The sequence below is a fragment of the Rhincodon typus genome, chromosome 37 (assembly GCF_021869965.1).
Source record: "Rhincodon typus isolate 14 chromosome 37, sRhiTyp1.1, whole genome shotgun sequence".
Taxonomy (NCBI): domain Eukaryota; kingdom Metazoa; phylum Chordata; class Chondrichthyes; order Orectolobiformes; family Rhincodontidae; genus Rhincodon; species Rhincodon typus.
This window is the reverse complement of record NC_063368.1, coordinates 16445287-16461568: the sequence shown is the minus strand read 5'-3', so window position 1 is coordinate 16461568 and position 16282 is coordinate 16445287. Positions and strand designations below refer to the sequence as shown.

General features: G+C 47.7%; 1 protein-coding gene across 1 annotated transcript in view; it reads right to left on the bottom strand.

Annotated features, from left to right (window-relative positions):
- LOC109915634 (liprin-alpha-3) overlaps positions 1-16282 on the bottom strand; it is a 108085-nt gene that overhangs the window by 24221 nt on the left and 67582 nt on the right. Inside the window, exons 8-12 of the mRNA XM_048617665.1 lie at positions 15918-16052; positions 13904-13987; positions 12043-12174; positions 6911-6996; positions 5403-5550 (exon numbers count right to left, since the gene is read on the bottom strand). Coding sequence (XP_048473622.1) covers positions 5403-5550; positions 6911-6996; positions 12043-12174; positions 13904-13987; positions 15918-16052 — 585 coding nt within the window. The remainder of the gene's footprint in view (positions 1-5402; positions 5551-6910; positions 6997-12042; positions 12175-13903; positions 13988-15917; positions 16053-16282) is intronic.

Here is a 16282-nt window from a genome sequence, read left to right as displayed (position 1 = left end):
CGCACTGGGCCCGACTCTCAGGCACAGTAACTCGCACTGGGCCCAACTCTCAGGCACAGTAACGCACACTGGGCCCAACTCTCAGGCACAGTAACGCGCACTGGGCCCGACTCCCAGGCACAGGCAACGCACACTGGGCCCGACTCCCAGGCACAGGCAACTCGCACTGGGCCCAACTCCCAGGCACAGGCAACTTGCACTGGGCCCGACTCTCAGACACAGGCAACTCGCACTGGGCCCGACTCTCAGGCACAGTAACTCGCACTGGGCCCAACTCTCAGGCACAGTAACGCACACTGGGCCCAACTCTCAGGCACAGTAACGCGCACTGGGCCCGACTCCCAGGCACAGGCAACGCACACTGGGCCCGACTCCCAGGCACAGGCAACTCGCACTGGGCCCAACTCCCAGGCACAGGCAACTTGCACTGGGCCCGACTCTCAGACACAGGCAACTCGCACTGGGCCCGACTCTCAGGCACAGGTAACGCGCACTGGGCCCGACTCCCAGGCACAGGTAACGCGCACTGGGCCCGACTCCCAGGCACAGGCAACACGCACTGGGCCTGACTCCCAGGAACAGGCAACGCGCACTGGGTCCATGGAGCCAAGAGGCACCCCCTCTCCAAGATTTCTATTAAAATTGCTTTGTATAAACACGAGATCATCACAGACTGTCAACCCACCTTCCCCTTAAACAACCCCATTTCCTCACAAAGCCAGAAAATCACCAGTAAGGAAAGAACGAGGCATGAAAGGAAATCTATATGTCGTTAAACAACAGTCAAAGGCTGAGATGAGGTCATCCTGAGAAAGCTGGCTGTTGGTAGCCTGTGTTTCACTGATTTTGCAAAGCGGCACGGGGAGACATTTACTGTGGGCTCCAGCTGGTCTGAGCCTTCCTTCAAATGGCTGTGCAGTTTCACTGGGCACAAACTGATAACAGCCTGCTCAACATCAACAAGCATGCAACCCATTACAGAGAAATGCATTGACCTGTTTCACTTACATGCTGCAGAATCCAAACGGAAGCAGGGAGACAGAGACAGACACATCCCGTTAGCGTTTTGTAGAATAACTATGCTGGGAGAGGTAATATCACTGGACTAGTAACCCAGAGGCTCAGGCTAATGGCCTGGGAATCTGGGTTCAAATCCCACCAAATTCAACTCATTCAATGAATAATTCTATTAACCATTTAACGAATATTTCTGTAATTAGTCTCTGAGGGTGGCAATCTATCATAGATTGTTGGAAAGTCATCACGCAGCTTACTAATGTCACTTCGGTAAAGAAATCTGTTATTCTTACCTGTCCTGGCCTACATGTGACTCCGGATCCCACAGCGATGTGGGTGATATTTAACTGCCCTCTGGAATGGGCGAGTCCACCATTTAGTTCTAGGACAACTAAGGGTGGGCAACAAATGTTGGCCTTGTCGGTGTAGAGGAAAGGGTTAATTACACTCTTACTCTAAGAATAGCTGCATAAGGAACATGAGCTAACATGAAACTGGGACCAGAGTCCGTCGGTTCCTGTCTTACCATCCCTTGGCTAAATGAGAAGGAATTTCTTCCCTCAGAGGCTAGTGGATCTGTGGAATCCTTTAACACAGAGGGCTGTCGGGGCTGCGTTGTTAAGCACATTCAAGGCTGAGATTTTTAATCAGTGAGGGATTGGAGGATTATGGAGAAAAGGCAGGAAAGTGGAGTTGAGGATGATCGGATCAGCCACGATCTCAGTGAATGGCAGAGTGGACTCGATGGGCTTAATGGCCTAATTCTGTTCCTACCTCTTGTGGTTTCATGTTTAATGAAGCTGGATAACGTTCAGGCACCAGAGCGCTGACATGATCTTACTACAGCCAGTAACATCCATGAATAAGTTAGGAACAGGAGGAAATCATTCTGTCCCCTAAAACCTGGCCCACTAATCAATCAGATCATGGCTGGTACATCCCCTACCTCCATATCTCCTCCATATCTCCTTCATATCCCCTCCATATCCCCTTCCCAACAAAAAGACCTATCAACAAAAGCAAAATACTGCCGATACTAGAAATCTGAAACAAATACAGGGAACACTGGAGAAACTCAGCAGGTCTGGCAGCATCTGTGGAGCGAGAGAAACAGAGTTAACATTTCGGGTCTAGAATGAAAATTCTGAAGAAGCTTGTTGGGCTCAAAATGTTAATTCTGTGTCTCTCTCCACAGATCACAGAATCCCTACGGTGTGGAAACAGATCATGGAGTCTGCATTAACTCTCCAAAGAGCACCCCACCCAGACCCAAACGCCCCACGCGGCCACTCTATCCCCAGAACTTTGCATTTCCCCACAGTTAATCCACCTAACGTACACATCCCTAGATACCATGGGGGAAATTTAGCATGGCCAATCCACCCTAACCTGCACATCTTTGGACTGTGAGAGGAAACCGGAGCAAACCCACGCAGACACGGGCAGAACGTGCAAACTCCACACAGATAGTCGCCTGAGGGTGGAAACGAACCCAGAGCCTTGGTGCTGTGAGGCAGCTGTGCTAACCACTGAGCCATCGCACCACCCAGATGTTGCCAGACCTGGCAACCTTCTTCTTTGAATCCTCAATTAACCCTCCTGCATCCAGAGCCTTTTAAGGGAAGGGAGTTCCAGAGTTTCATTCCCTTTTGTGTGAAAACGTACTTCCCAACATGAGCCCAATGGTCCAGTTCCTGGGTTAAAGTTGTGTTCCTGTTTGTTCTCACCTCACTGACCAGAAGAACACCTTTCCACAACTAGGCTGTCGGATTTCTTTTTATGTTTTGAACCCCTCGATCCGATCACTCCTCCATCTTTGAAACTCAAGGCTATGTTTCACAGCTTTGATTTTCTATTTGCTCCTCAATGTTTCCCACATCTCTTACCCCCTGAAACCAACTAGACCTTTTACATCGGTTCTGAAGATGCTTTTTCATTATTAATGGTTTTTGGAGAACATGTGCATAAAAGATTGTGCAAATTTGTTCATTTTAAAGTCTGAGCAGATGTCTGGGCTTGGTTTCATTATTAGAAACGCTCACTCAAGAGGACACTTCGATTAACCCGGCATTAACATCACTAGAGATCAGATTAATTGATCACATGCACATTGCTATTTGCTGCCTATTAGTTGCAGTGTTCCCTACATTAGAACAGGGACTACATTTGTAAAAGTACTTCATTGCTTGTAAAGTGCTTAGTGATATCTGGCGGTTGTCAAAGGCACTATATAAATGTCGGATTTTTTTGAACACAACCTGTTCAGAGGTATTGCTACACAACCTCTGGAGCAGATGAGACTTGAACTCAGGTCCCCTAGCTCAGTGGTAGGGACAATACCACGGATGCCACAAGAGCAGCCTAAATGTATTCCTTTAATTGGGAAGCATCCGCCGGGCAATGGAGAGCTGGGGTTTGGGGCCAGTAAGCTCTTCTGGGGAGCTGGCACAAGGATGATTGCCTGAATAGCCTCCTGCAGTGCTATATCACTCTATGGTTCCAAACTGAAACATTGCCAGGAGCTCCTGTACATATTAAAATATTGGCAAAAAGCAGGGAATTGGGATTCTAAGGGCATTAAATTAATTTTGTTTCAATCACACATTTGAGAGATCTGGAACCTGTTGCCTGAAAGTGGAGTGGATGCAGATGTAACATGAACAGGCAGAAGAGAACTGGATATATACGTGAACAAGAAGAATTTGCTGGGCTATGGGGCAAAACACAGGTGGGCAAGATGAAATAGCAGCTCTTTCAAAGAACATACATTAACTCAATGGGCTAAACCACCTCTACCTTGTTCCCATCTTTGTTCAGAGGATATGGGCCTTGCTGGCAAGTTCAGTATTTACTGTCGATCCTTAATTGCCCTTGGGAAGGTGGTGGTGAGCTGCCTTCTTTATCCACTGTAGTCCACGTGTTGTAGAGACTTTTAGGGAAGGAATTCCGGGATTTTGACCCAGTGACACTGAAGGAACGGTGATATATTTCCAAGGCAGGATGGGTGAGTGGCTCAGAGGGGCACTTGCGCCCAGGTATCTGCTGCCCTTGGAGATAGCAAGATCTGCAGATGCTGGAGTCACAGAAAAGAAGGGTCCCGAACCGAAACGTCAGCTTTCCTGCTCCTCTGATGCTGCCTGGCCTGCTGTGTTCCTCCAGTTCCACACTGCATTGTTCCGAGCGCCCTTGTCTTTCTAGATGACAGTGGGCATGGGTTTGGAATGTGCTGTCTAAACAGCCTGGGTGGGTTGCTGCAGTGCATCTTGCAGATGGTACACACTGCTGCGACGGAGCGCCAGCGGCAGGGGGAGCGAACGTTTAAGGTGGTGGATAAGGTGCCAAGGAAGTGGGATGGTTTGTTTTGGCTGGTTTCGAGTTGGTCGCTGGAGCTGCACCCATCCAGGCAAGTGGAGAGCACCCCCACCACACTCCTGGCCTTGTGCTGAGGATGGTGGACAGGCTTCGGGTGAGGACTGCTGCATCATTCTGTTTCGAACTATGTGCCAAAAACAGAATGGATATGGTTCGCTGTCTTGTTGCACACTTGCAACAACTAACCTGCAACAATGCAGGGCGACATACGTGAACAGGTACTCAACAGATCTAGACAAGTAGTTCCAATCGAAAAATTGCTGATCGAGCAAGTCGCCTTCAGCTTCAGAAAGTCGCTGACATTCAGAATCATTTGAGCCAATTTGAGAGAGTGCTCTGACACGCAGTACTCCTATCACCAGCTTATAACAGAACCTTATTGCGCAGGAGATGATAATTTGACCAAATGCGTCTCCCTGTCACTCCTTCCCTCTGAGAAAGAGCTTCTGCTCCCCTCTCTATCTCCATGATTCTGCAATTTCTGGCCTTTTGAAGTATTTATCCAATTTCCTTTTGACAATGACTAGTAAATCTGCTTCCATGCCCTTTCAGTCACTGCATTCCAGGTCTTAGCTCACTGTACAGAACAGCTCTCATCTCTCCTGAAGATCTTTTGCCAGTTATCTTCAGTCTGCATTGTCTGGCTGCCGATTTTGTTGCCAGTGGCAACGGTTTCTCCTGGTCTATTCTGTTGAAATGTTCATTATAGCAGTAAACAACTGTTAAATGCCCCCACCATTAACATTCCCTGTTGAATCCTCACCTTAACCTTCCCCATTTTCAGGTGATTAATGGCATTCCAAAAAGAACCTCATTGTCATCATTAATACATACAGCTCAGCTCACGAGCAACGTCGAGATGCTCATTTAACGAGCTACTGCAGGCATAACAGGCCAAATGGCCTTTTTTCTGTGTCATAACACATCTGAGATTCTGAGGCAGTACTGTCCAACATTCACCGATAACAGGTTGGAACCAGGCTTCAGACACTGAAAGACTCCACCAAGTTTACCTTCGACGGGTCATCCTTCAGCGCTGCCCAGCGTCCTTTGTGGGGTCTTCGAAGGACCCCTGTGGTGCTATAGATGTCCATGTGGCTGCCCACAGGAATGCCGGAACTGTGAGAGTATCTGAGCTCTGATGCACTCCCTGGCAGTGACCTGTTGTACCAAAAAATGCAAGCAATAAATAGCAGTGCAACTGACGAAACAAAGTTAAGAAAACTCGTTGTATCTTTCAAAATTAATTTACTGAATGAGCGTAAACCTGTTGTGGCGGGCTTGCCTGTTTTCAAGAAGGAGTTAGATATAGTTCTTAGGGCTAAAGGGATCAGCAGGGTATGGGGGAAGAAAGCAGAAACAAGGGGACTCAGTTGGATGAGCAGCCATGGTCAAGTTAAATGGCGGAGCAGGTTCGAAGGGCTGAATGGCCTACTCCTGCTCCCATTCTCTGTGTTTCTATGCAGCGTAGAATACAGAGTCCTCAGAGTTACCTGGAGGTGGCCAGGAGATATCCCAATGAGAATCCTACCTGCTGGAAGAGTCTCTGGTCTTGGCTGCCAGTGAGACTGGCCCCCATCTACACTTGCCCCATTCTGAGCCCCAACAAACAGCTATACAGCCCAGGAAATCCCTGGAGAGTGCACTGGGATTAGAGTGTGTAGCAAAGACTTTTATGTACTCTCATCATTTAGATGGTTGCTTGAACGCAGAAAAGTGCTCAGCAGGACCAAAGTCAAATGAAAACTGACACTGCTTCGATAAAGAGACATGCTTTTAAAATATTTATGCCTTGTCCTCATCAGGGCAGATACATGAATTCCAAATTTCAAAGGGAACAACAATTTATAATGCACGAGACAAGGGCGCTGATTGGATGGCAGATGTAGGCCATTCATCCCATCAAACTTTTTTTAAAGGATTATTCTTTCATGGAGTGTAGGTGTCACTGGCAAGGCCAGAATTTGTTTCCCATCTTGGACTGGATAACTATTAAGGGCAATTAAGAGGAAGCAATGGGAATTGGTTTGCTCCGTGGGTGGAATGACTCATTGGATACTGAGGAATACCAACAGCATGGGCTCAATTCTCATCATGGATGAGGTCCAACGTCCAGAGGAAAATTACAGCGGTGTAATAAATACTTTTTTTTTGCATTTTTAATATTTTACTCCCTTTCAATTATGAGCAAATATCGGAGATGGGTCAGGGGCAAAATCCGGTTTCATTAACCGTTACACTTAATCCGTTAATAAAGAGTCTGTTTATTTTCCAATTCTTGTGCAGGAGGGACCAATGGTGGGAGGGGGGTGGGGGGCAGGGCAGGGCAGTCCAAGGTGAGAGGTCATGAGACGGCACCTCCAGGAGTGTTGCCATCCAGAAGTGACAAGTGTAGTCGTCTCGGGTTTGGGATGGTTGACCTCGGATGGAGCTCAGGGAAATGTTCGATTGGTCGCTAGCGGCAATGCTGGGGCTTTGCAATTAATGGCTCCCAAGCAAATCTGACTTTTGCCCCATTTACCTCGAGTAAGCATCCCGAATGCCCGTCTTTGCTCTCAACTGCTCCAGTTCCGTCTGCATCCTCTCCACTTCAGCCATCAACTGCTCCTGTGAGGAGATAAAGGCGGCCAATTATCCCAATGCCAGACCAGCCAATCCCACTGGCTCTTAAAACCGGCAATGTTCAAACCACCTCCCGTTCCGTCAAGGTCCCCAGTGGCCCATGGCAGAAGTGCCAGCGATCAGTCAGAATTGGCACCTTTGTCCCAGGGCATCACATGTCCTACAGAGACGTGATTACAGCAGTGCAGTACCGAGGGGGTGCTGCATTGTTGCAGGTGCCTTATTTGCATTACCAGCCAAGGTTCAGACTGACAAAAACAATAATGTTGAAGGGTGGGTCAGGGATTCTCCACAGGTATATTCCACTGCTCGTGCCCTACCCAACAACAACAGGAACTGGTTATTTATCCCACAACCGTTTGTAGGATCCTGCTGTGCACAAGTTAGCTGCTGGATCTGCCTGCAAATCTTAAATCCAGAGACACATCCACATAAAGCAGACTGGCACTGCAGTACTGAGGGAGAGTCGAACTCTACGAGATACCGTTTTTCCAATGCTCACCCAAGGTTGGTTCCATCCTGTCAGACAGAGGCGAAAGATCCCAAGACACAATTTCCAAATAGATAGGGGAGAGACCCCCGATGTCCTGTCTGATATTTATCGCTCAACCAACATCAGTAAAGACTAATTGTCTGGTCATTATCCCGTTGTTGCTTGCTGACAGTAAATTGGTTTCATGTGCTTTGCTACAATCTATAACAGTGCGCACACTTCAAAATGTACTTCCTAGGCTGTTAAATGACTTTCGTAGCCTCCAGATGCCTAAGAGTCCTTCCAGTTCTTTATTTCATTGTGAATTGTACAGTGCAACCTGCACTCCTTTGTGTACCAGCCGTGAACATATCCATAGGACACACAGGTAAAGCCAAATGGAGCAAACATTTAGTCAGTTAAATAAAATATGTCAAAGGGCACCAACCACACACCGTGTTCAACATTGCACTCCAAGCAATTCAGAGTCATCCAGTCCCAGCGACCTGCAAAGCAGCAATCTACAGTCAGCAACAGGAAGAGGCCATTCTGCCCCCTTCAAACTGTTCTATCATTCAATTAGACCATCACTTATCTGTAAGTCAACTCCACTGACCCATATTTCTTCTATATTCTTTCAGACTGTTGAAGATTTCAAAGCCCCAGTTGAAAGCAGGGATCCAAAAGCTTCTTTGGGAGTGGGTTTGGGAGGGGGAGGGAAGGGTTTGCCCGATACACATGACCCTCTGAGTTCGAGAATGTCCCAGCTCAAACTTCATGATCTCTCCCAACGTTCATGATTTGCCAATCAGAGGAAAGAGTGTCTCCATAAAGGATTCAGTCTGGCTCAGGAGGGGGTTTATGAGTGAAATATCCTGAAAAGCCTGAATATTGGAACAAACGGCCTGCTCTTTTCATCACCATTTACTGGAACATAGGAACAGGAAGAGGCCATTCAGCCCCTTAAGCCTGTTTCACTATTCAATGAGATCATGGCTGATCAGTGATTGACAACTCTCTTAATATCATTGGTTAACAAATAAAACGTATTAATCTCAGATTTAAATTGAACACGATTGAGCATCAGTTGCAGTCTGAGGAAGATAATTCCAATTTTTTCTATCATCCTTTTGTGTGTGGTACTATTTCCTGGGGGTCTGATTTCAATATTGTCTTAGTGGATGGCTTCTGAGTTAAAATCACCCCCATCATGTCATTTCTGAAAAATCTGGCTCAAACTCTGGCCTCAAGATCTCACTCCCAAACAGCAGAAATACTTTGTAAATGGTTTGTATTTGTGAATGTGGTTTGGCTGCTCGATACAATCCACTAGCATTAAAAAAAACCGCATGCATATCGTTCGTTGTTACTGAAGGAAGAACATAGTTCACTCGCACATAAACCTGCATCCTCACCCACAGTATTGCCATGGACCCTGTGGATACCAATTCAGTCTCTGTCTCTTTTCCCCCTCACCACCTCCCCCTGAGCCCAGGGATAATGCCATTTGTAGTGACCCCACCCCCACTGTTGTGGTCAGCTCACTCAGCGCCAGCCATGAAGGAAACCTGGTGCCTCCAGCTCTGTGTGTTTTGTAGTGACACTGAGTTGTGCCTTTGTCTGCTTGAAGGACCTTAGCAATGCTGCTTTCTAATCATTCACTACCTTCGTCTTTAAAATGTTAATATATATTTAAAAGTAAGTGTGTTGTATAATTAAATTAATAAAGAAATATTTACAATGCAGACCTCATGCTTGATAATATTTGAAACTGATCATTCATTATCTGTATGTAAAAAGACAGAAGGGCAACCAAATGTTGTCTCATTGTTTACTTGACTGACCAGCATGGATTTGGTGTTTCTCTTCAATTTCTGCTGCTAACCAGAATCTTCAGTGGCAGGCCTTAGTGTAAACCAGGAGAGGTGCAGCTATGGCACTGATGGAGATGTTTACTGGGCAAAGGTACATTTTTCCACCCAGAGGATGGTACAGGGTCTGGATTGCACCTGCCTGGGAGGGTGATAAGAGGCAGGTAACCTCAAACCTCGTTCAAAAAAAAGGACTTGGATGAGCACTTGAAATGTCACAACATTCAAGGCTAAGGGCCAAGTGGGCTAGTGGTAGATTTGGCATAGTTTTGGCTCGTTGGGTTTCCTCTATGTTGAGTGATTCTCTGGTCAACTCACTGAATCTTTTTAACATTTTAGACATGAGGGCATACTCAGTGGATTTGTATTAACTGATGGAAAGACAGTGGGTCAGAGACTGGGAATTCTGCAGTGAGTAACACACCTCCAGGCTCCCCCACAGCCTGCCCACACACTGCGAGGTACAAGCCAGCCCAGCGATGTAACAAAACATAAGAAACAGAAGCAGGTTCAGGCCATTTGTTCCCACAAGACTGTCTGCCATTCCTCAAAGTCACAGCTAATCTGACCAGGCCTCACCTCCCTGGTGCCAGCTCCTCACTACCCTCCCTGTTACTTCAAAATCCAATCTACCTCCTCTTTAAATACTTCCGGTGATCTGGGCTCCCTCATTCTCACAACATCCATTCTGGAGTCCGATTTTCAGAGATGTGTGTTGGAGTTGAGTGTCACATTCGCTCAAAGAGCGGTGTTGCTTTAAGGGGTCAGAGGTATCGCATTGAAAGGTAGGCATTCAGCCCTTGTAAGATATCCTCGAGTTCTGGAGGGGAGGGGGTATACACATAAGCCCCTGTCCCATCCTTCCACCCCATCAGCTTGCCATCCATTGGCCACATTCCTTGACCCCGGGCCCATTTCAAGCCTAAGCCTCCCTTGAAAGTTCAGAGATCTGAACTGCAAAAACCTCTGTCCAGTCGTCCAGAAGCTGATTTCGACCTGCGCACACAACTAAGTTCCTCCTCCCACCCTTCTTCCCACTCCCAGGTGCAAAGAGGGATTCTGGCCAATAAGTCCCTTCACTTCCAAGATCAGTTGTGGGAAACTGACCAACTGATCCATTCAGGATTAGAGCCGTTGGCTCTTGGCCCAGCGCTGAAGGATTTTTGAGTAACCCCATTTAGCCCAAACGGAGAAGATACCTTGTTGAGTAGCACTTCCTCCTGCACCTTTTTGATGTTAGAGAGCTCCTGACTTAGTGCATTCTACGAGGCAAGGAGTTAAAAAGGGAAAATAAAGAGACAGAAAAGGAAAGACAGAGGTTAGATTTTCTTAGTTGTCAGGCAAAGAGGAACAGAGAAATTGTCACACGAAATGCACAGCAAACAAAAACATGACAGAAACTGCTCCTGTGGTAGAGGTGTAAAGCAAGTACAGTAACAAGGTTATCCTGTGGCACAGCAGGTAGTGTCCTGTCTCTGAGCTAGGAGTGGTGGGTTCAAATGCCACTCCAGGCCCCAATGGCCAAGAAAGGTGGGTTTATGATGCCACTAAACAGGTTGCGTATCAACACACAAATCCTTCCAACAGGCCAACAACAGGCGGGTGGTAAAATCAGGAGAGATTCGTGGTCACCCCAGCGAGGGAGAGAAATCCAGACCTCTCCCATAGCCTGCCAGTTGCTACTGCAACGTATCCTTCCCAACTGAACTGGAGCACACCGCCAATGAAATACATCATGGACGTGAATGTTCAAACGCATTCCTGTTGTTCATTAGGTACATCTCAACAAAGGTATCCCTAAGTATCTCCCATCGCAGAAATCTGACACATCCCTGAAGGGGGCTAACCTGCGAGGTGATAGGGTAAATCTGCTGGACTATCTAGGGCAGCTTTTTCGCTGAGTGTGATGGGCCAAATGGCCTCTTTCTGCGCTGTAGAATTCGACACCCGTCACATGTCCCCAGGCAGCCACACCCCAGTCACAAGGTCAGGTCCCAGCGACTCCAGGACAAACTCTAGGCTGACACTCCCAGTGCCCAGGGCTGAGGGAATGCCGCACTGGTCCTCTTGGGTGGATGTGAAGGACCCCTTGGTGCTGTTGTGAAACAAGTGAGGGGATTCCTGCCAGGGGCCCTGGACAATATTTATCACTTAACTAACATTATTCAAATATTTATGGACAACTTCACAATCACATCGCTGTTTGTGGGACCTTGCTGTGTGTGCAAGCTGACTGCTCTTTCCCATTCTGTTAACGCGATGGGATAATGTTATTGAACGTAAAGAAGACTTCACTGGCTGTGAACCCCGATGTGATGCAGAAGGCTCTATATAAATGCAAACATCTGCTTTACTCAGCCTGTGCGGGCCATTATTCCCTCTGAGTTATTCTGCATGCTTGATGATTATGTTCATTGTCTAAATTGATGCTGCTTCTTCAACCCTGGCCATCAGCAACATTCCTGTTCAATCAGTTTTGGATGTTGGAAGTTGGCGTAGATCAATCAGCCAACACCACCACCACCCCCATCAATCCCTTACCTCAATCTCATCTTCCCATACAGTACCCATCTCCCTTGACGTCTTTCTATCAATCTCTGTCATGCCTGTCGAGTGAGAGGTGCCTGGCCTCCCCCCGTTCACCATCTCTCCCCGCCACACATTTCCAGTTAAGAGGTGACTTCTCACCTTCTCCTCCAGGGCTGCCATCCTCTCCTTCAGGTGGAGCTGTAGCCGCTCATTGGATTCAGAGAGGAGCCTGTCGACAGTCTCTGACAGGCGCTTGTTATGCTCGTCGTTCATCTTCTCCCGCTGCCGGGCCTGCGCACAGGAACGACACGGGGTTTAGACCCCCAGTCTGCACAGGCTCACAACATGTTGAGGCAGAACATCAATGACACAAATCTCCACCACCTCTCTCTCTCTCCCTCCCCCCACCCCCCTGTAAAAGCTAGGGAAGGATAAGGTCCACCAGGGACAGGTTGGAAAAGCTCAGCAGGTCTGGCAGCATCTATGCAAACAGAGGAACGGGGTTAAATGTTTCCAGTCTGATGTGACCCTTCTGCAATTCAATCCTGAAGAAGATTCATTAGGAATCGGAAATGTTAGCTCTTGTTTCTCTCTCCACAGATGCTGCCAGACCTGCAGAGTTTCTTCAGTGTTCTCTGTATTTGTTTCGGATTTCCAGCATCTGCAATATTTTGCTTTTATTCAACTGTTTAAGATCTGCTCGGTTTCCTCCCAGGATGTCCTGATGCATGGAATCCGGGATGAGGTTGGTGATAAATGTTACTGGGCTAGGATTCCAGAGGCCCAGGCTAATGCCCTGTGAGGTCCTGGTTACAAATCCCACCACAACAACTGAGGATATTGGGAATCAGCTTCATGCAGTTTTCATTGATTTCAAAGGATCTTACAATTGGGAAAGTCAAGTGCCAGCTGGAATTGAATCATCCATTTCAACTAAAAATAATGTGATCCTAGGGAGGTGTCTCTACCTCTGGGCCAGAGGCCTCCAGGGTTCAAGACCCACATTAGAAGTTTCTAAGGAGTGTTCATGATCCAGCTCCACATCCCGATAACCAGGTCAGGAAACCTTCTGCCACATTCCCAAATGGGGCACGCGTGCGTGTGTGTGTGTGTGTGTTTGTGTGTGTCTGTGTGTGTGTATGCATGTGTGTGTGTGTAAGTGTGTATGTGTATGCATGTGTGTGTGGGGGTGTGTGAGCATGTGTATGTGTGTGTGTGTGCAAGTGTGTGTCTGTGTGTTTGTGTCTGTACGTGTGTGTGTGTGTGTCTGTATGTGTGTCTGTGTGTGTGTGTCTGTGTGTGTTTGCCTCTGTATGTGTGTCTGTGTGTGTATGCATGTGTGTGTGTGTAAGTGTGTGCGTGTATGCATGTGTGTGTGGGGGTGTGTGAGCATGTGTATGTGTGTGTGTGTGTGTGTTTGTGTCTGTATGTGTGTCTGTGTGTGTGTGTTTGCCTCTGTATGTGTGTCTGTGTGTGTGTGTTTGCCTCTGTATGTGTGTCTGTGTGTGTGTGTATGCATGTGTGTGTGTGTAAGTGTGTGTGTGTATGCATGTGTGTGTGGGTGTGTGTGAGCATGTGTATGCATGTGTGTGCAAGTGTGTGTGTCTGTGTTTGTGTCTGTGTGTGAGTGTGAGCATGTGTCTGTGTGTGTGTCTGTGCGCGTGTGTGTGTGTGCGTGTGTGTGTGTGTCTGTGTGCATGTGTGTGCGCGCGTGTCTGTGTGTGTGTGTGTGTGTCTGTGTGCGTGTGTGTGAAGGTAGGGGGATGGGTCTGCGTGAGATGCTCTTCAGAGGGTCGATGTGGACTTGTTGGGCCGAATGGCCTATTTCCATACTGTGGGGATTCTATTCTAATCTATTCTAACACAATGTAAAATGTGATCTTTGATACATAATTTCTGGATTTGTTTGAACAAGTCTGCGGTATTTGCAAGCAATTGAGCTCCTTCTATGTTTGTGGCTGATATCTCGGCTGATCAGGGATAGAAAGTGTTCCCGCTTTAGGACGTTAAGAGTCTTTACCCTTTGCAGTTCCTGGTTTTTCTCTTCCAGCTCTGTCTCCAGTTGGCACAGCCGTTCCTCGATATTCCCGTGCCTCTCTTCTGCCTGCATCAGAGAGATTCCCGAGTCAGTCCGAACCGGTTACTCATCGCAATATGGAAAGCAGGTATGGTCTCCTGGCTCTGCCCAGATCGCAGTGCGGTGGCACCCACCCTGAATCAGGCCTAGTGTGATGTGGTAATGTTACCACACAAGTAACCCAGAGACCTGGACTTATACTCTGGGGCGCAAGTTCAAATGTCAACACGGAATATGGAGAATTTAGATGAAGGGGATTCATAAATCCAGATTGAAACGCTGTTCACATTAATAATACAGACAAGGAAAATAGGAGCAGGAGTAGGACATTTGGTCCTCTGAGCATGCTACTCTATTCATTATGATCGCAGCGGATCATCCAACTCAGTCCCCTGTTCCTGTTTTCTCACCTTTTAATCCCTTTAGCCGTAAGGACTATATCTAACTCCTTCTTGAAAACATTCAATATTTTGGCCTCAACTGCTTTCTGTGGCAAAGAATTCCACAGGCCCCCCACTCTCTGGGTGAAGACATTTCTCCCCATCTCAGTCCTAAATGGCCTACCCCATTCCTTAGACTGTGATCCCCCTGGTTCTGGACTCCGCAGTCATCAGGAAAATCCTTCCTGTTTTTACCCTGTCCAGTCCTGTTCGAATTTTATAGGTTTCTATGAGATCCCGCCTCATTCTTGTGAACTCCGGTGAATGTAGTTCTGACCAAATCCAGTCTCTCTTCATATGTCAGTCCTGCCATCCCAGGACTGATCATGAAAGGACTGGATTATCATAAAAACCCATCTAATATCCAGCAGGGCCCAGAATCTGCCATCCTTACACATCCCCTGGCCTACACGGGAACACCAGATCCCCTCCAAAATGATTGGCTATTCATGCCCTCCATTTGGCCAGGAAGTCACTGAGTTGTCACTGCCTCTCGTTGAGATTCTGCACGGCAATTAGGGACAGGAATTCGTTGCTGGCCTTGCCAGTCGTGTCGTTATCTCAAGAAAAAAATTTCACAAGAAAAGGAAACGACTTCCAACTCAGGGTCAGGAGGTTGTGGAGCAGAATCCCACTCTGGGTGACCTGAGGGCTCATTCCAGGGTGACACTCCTGGCGCAGGGCTGAGGGTGGGCTGCATTGTCAGAGGAGCATCTTTCAAGATGAGCTATTTAACCGAGGTCCCATCGGGGAGGGCATCAAAGATCCTGTATGACTACGTCAAAAGCCAGGAATGATCTTGTCTGTCCATGTCCTGGGCTTGTATTAACCACCTCCTCCTCCCTCTCCCCACCCCCAACTAAGAACAATCATGCCAACTGACTGGTCATAATCTGATCTGTTGTGTGCGGGGGACATAGAAACAGAAGGAAGTCATTCAGCCTCTTAAGGCTGTTCCACCATTCTATAAGTCCTGAGCCTAATTTCATATACCCAGCTAAATAAAAACCGAAAGAACTGCGGATACTGTAAATCAGGAAAAAAAACAGAAGTTGCAGAAAAAGCTGAGCAGAGCTGGCAGCATCTGTGAAGAAAAAATCAGAGTCAACATTTCAGGTCCGGTGACCCTTCCTCAGAACATACATGTGCACGCATCTGTGTGTGTGCGTGTGTATGTATATTCTGAGGAAGGGTCACTGGACCCGAAACGTTAACTCTGATTTTTTCTTCACAGATGCTGCCAGATCTGCTCAGCTTTTTCTGCAACTTCTGTTTTTGTTCCATATACCCAGCCTTTGGCAATGTCCCTTAATATCTTTACTTAACAAGAATTTATCTACAATTAATGAGTCATCCTGCATCCACTGCCGTTCAGTCCCTGTGGTTCAACATTTCAACATCAACCAGATGGGAAGAGTCTCCAAGCTGACTCAAGTGGGGGACGTGCTGAGGTGAGGGTGAAGGGGCCCAGCGTGGAGCCTGTAAGGACCTGGAGGAGCCCACCATGTGGAACGTACCTTGTTCAGAGCAGCCACTCGCTGGGCCAGCTCGGCCTCCACCTCTGGCAGAGTCTCCGCCTTCCTCATGGTCTGCTGCAGCTTCTGTTTGGAGGAATCCAGCCATTCCTGGAGCTGCCGGCTCTTCTCCTCACTCTGGAAGGGAAACACACACACACACACAAACACACGCACACGCACAGACACACACACGCGCGCACAGACACACGCACGCACACACACGCACACAGACAGACACATGCGCGCACACACAGACACGCACGCATACACAGACACACACACACACACAAACACGCACATGCACAGACAAACACACAAACACACGCACACGCACAGACACAGACACAGATACGCGCGCACAGACA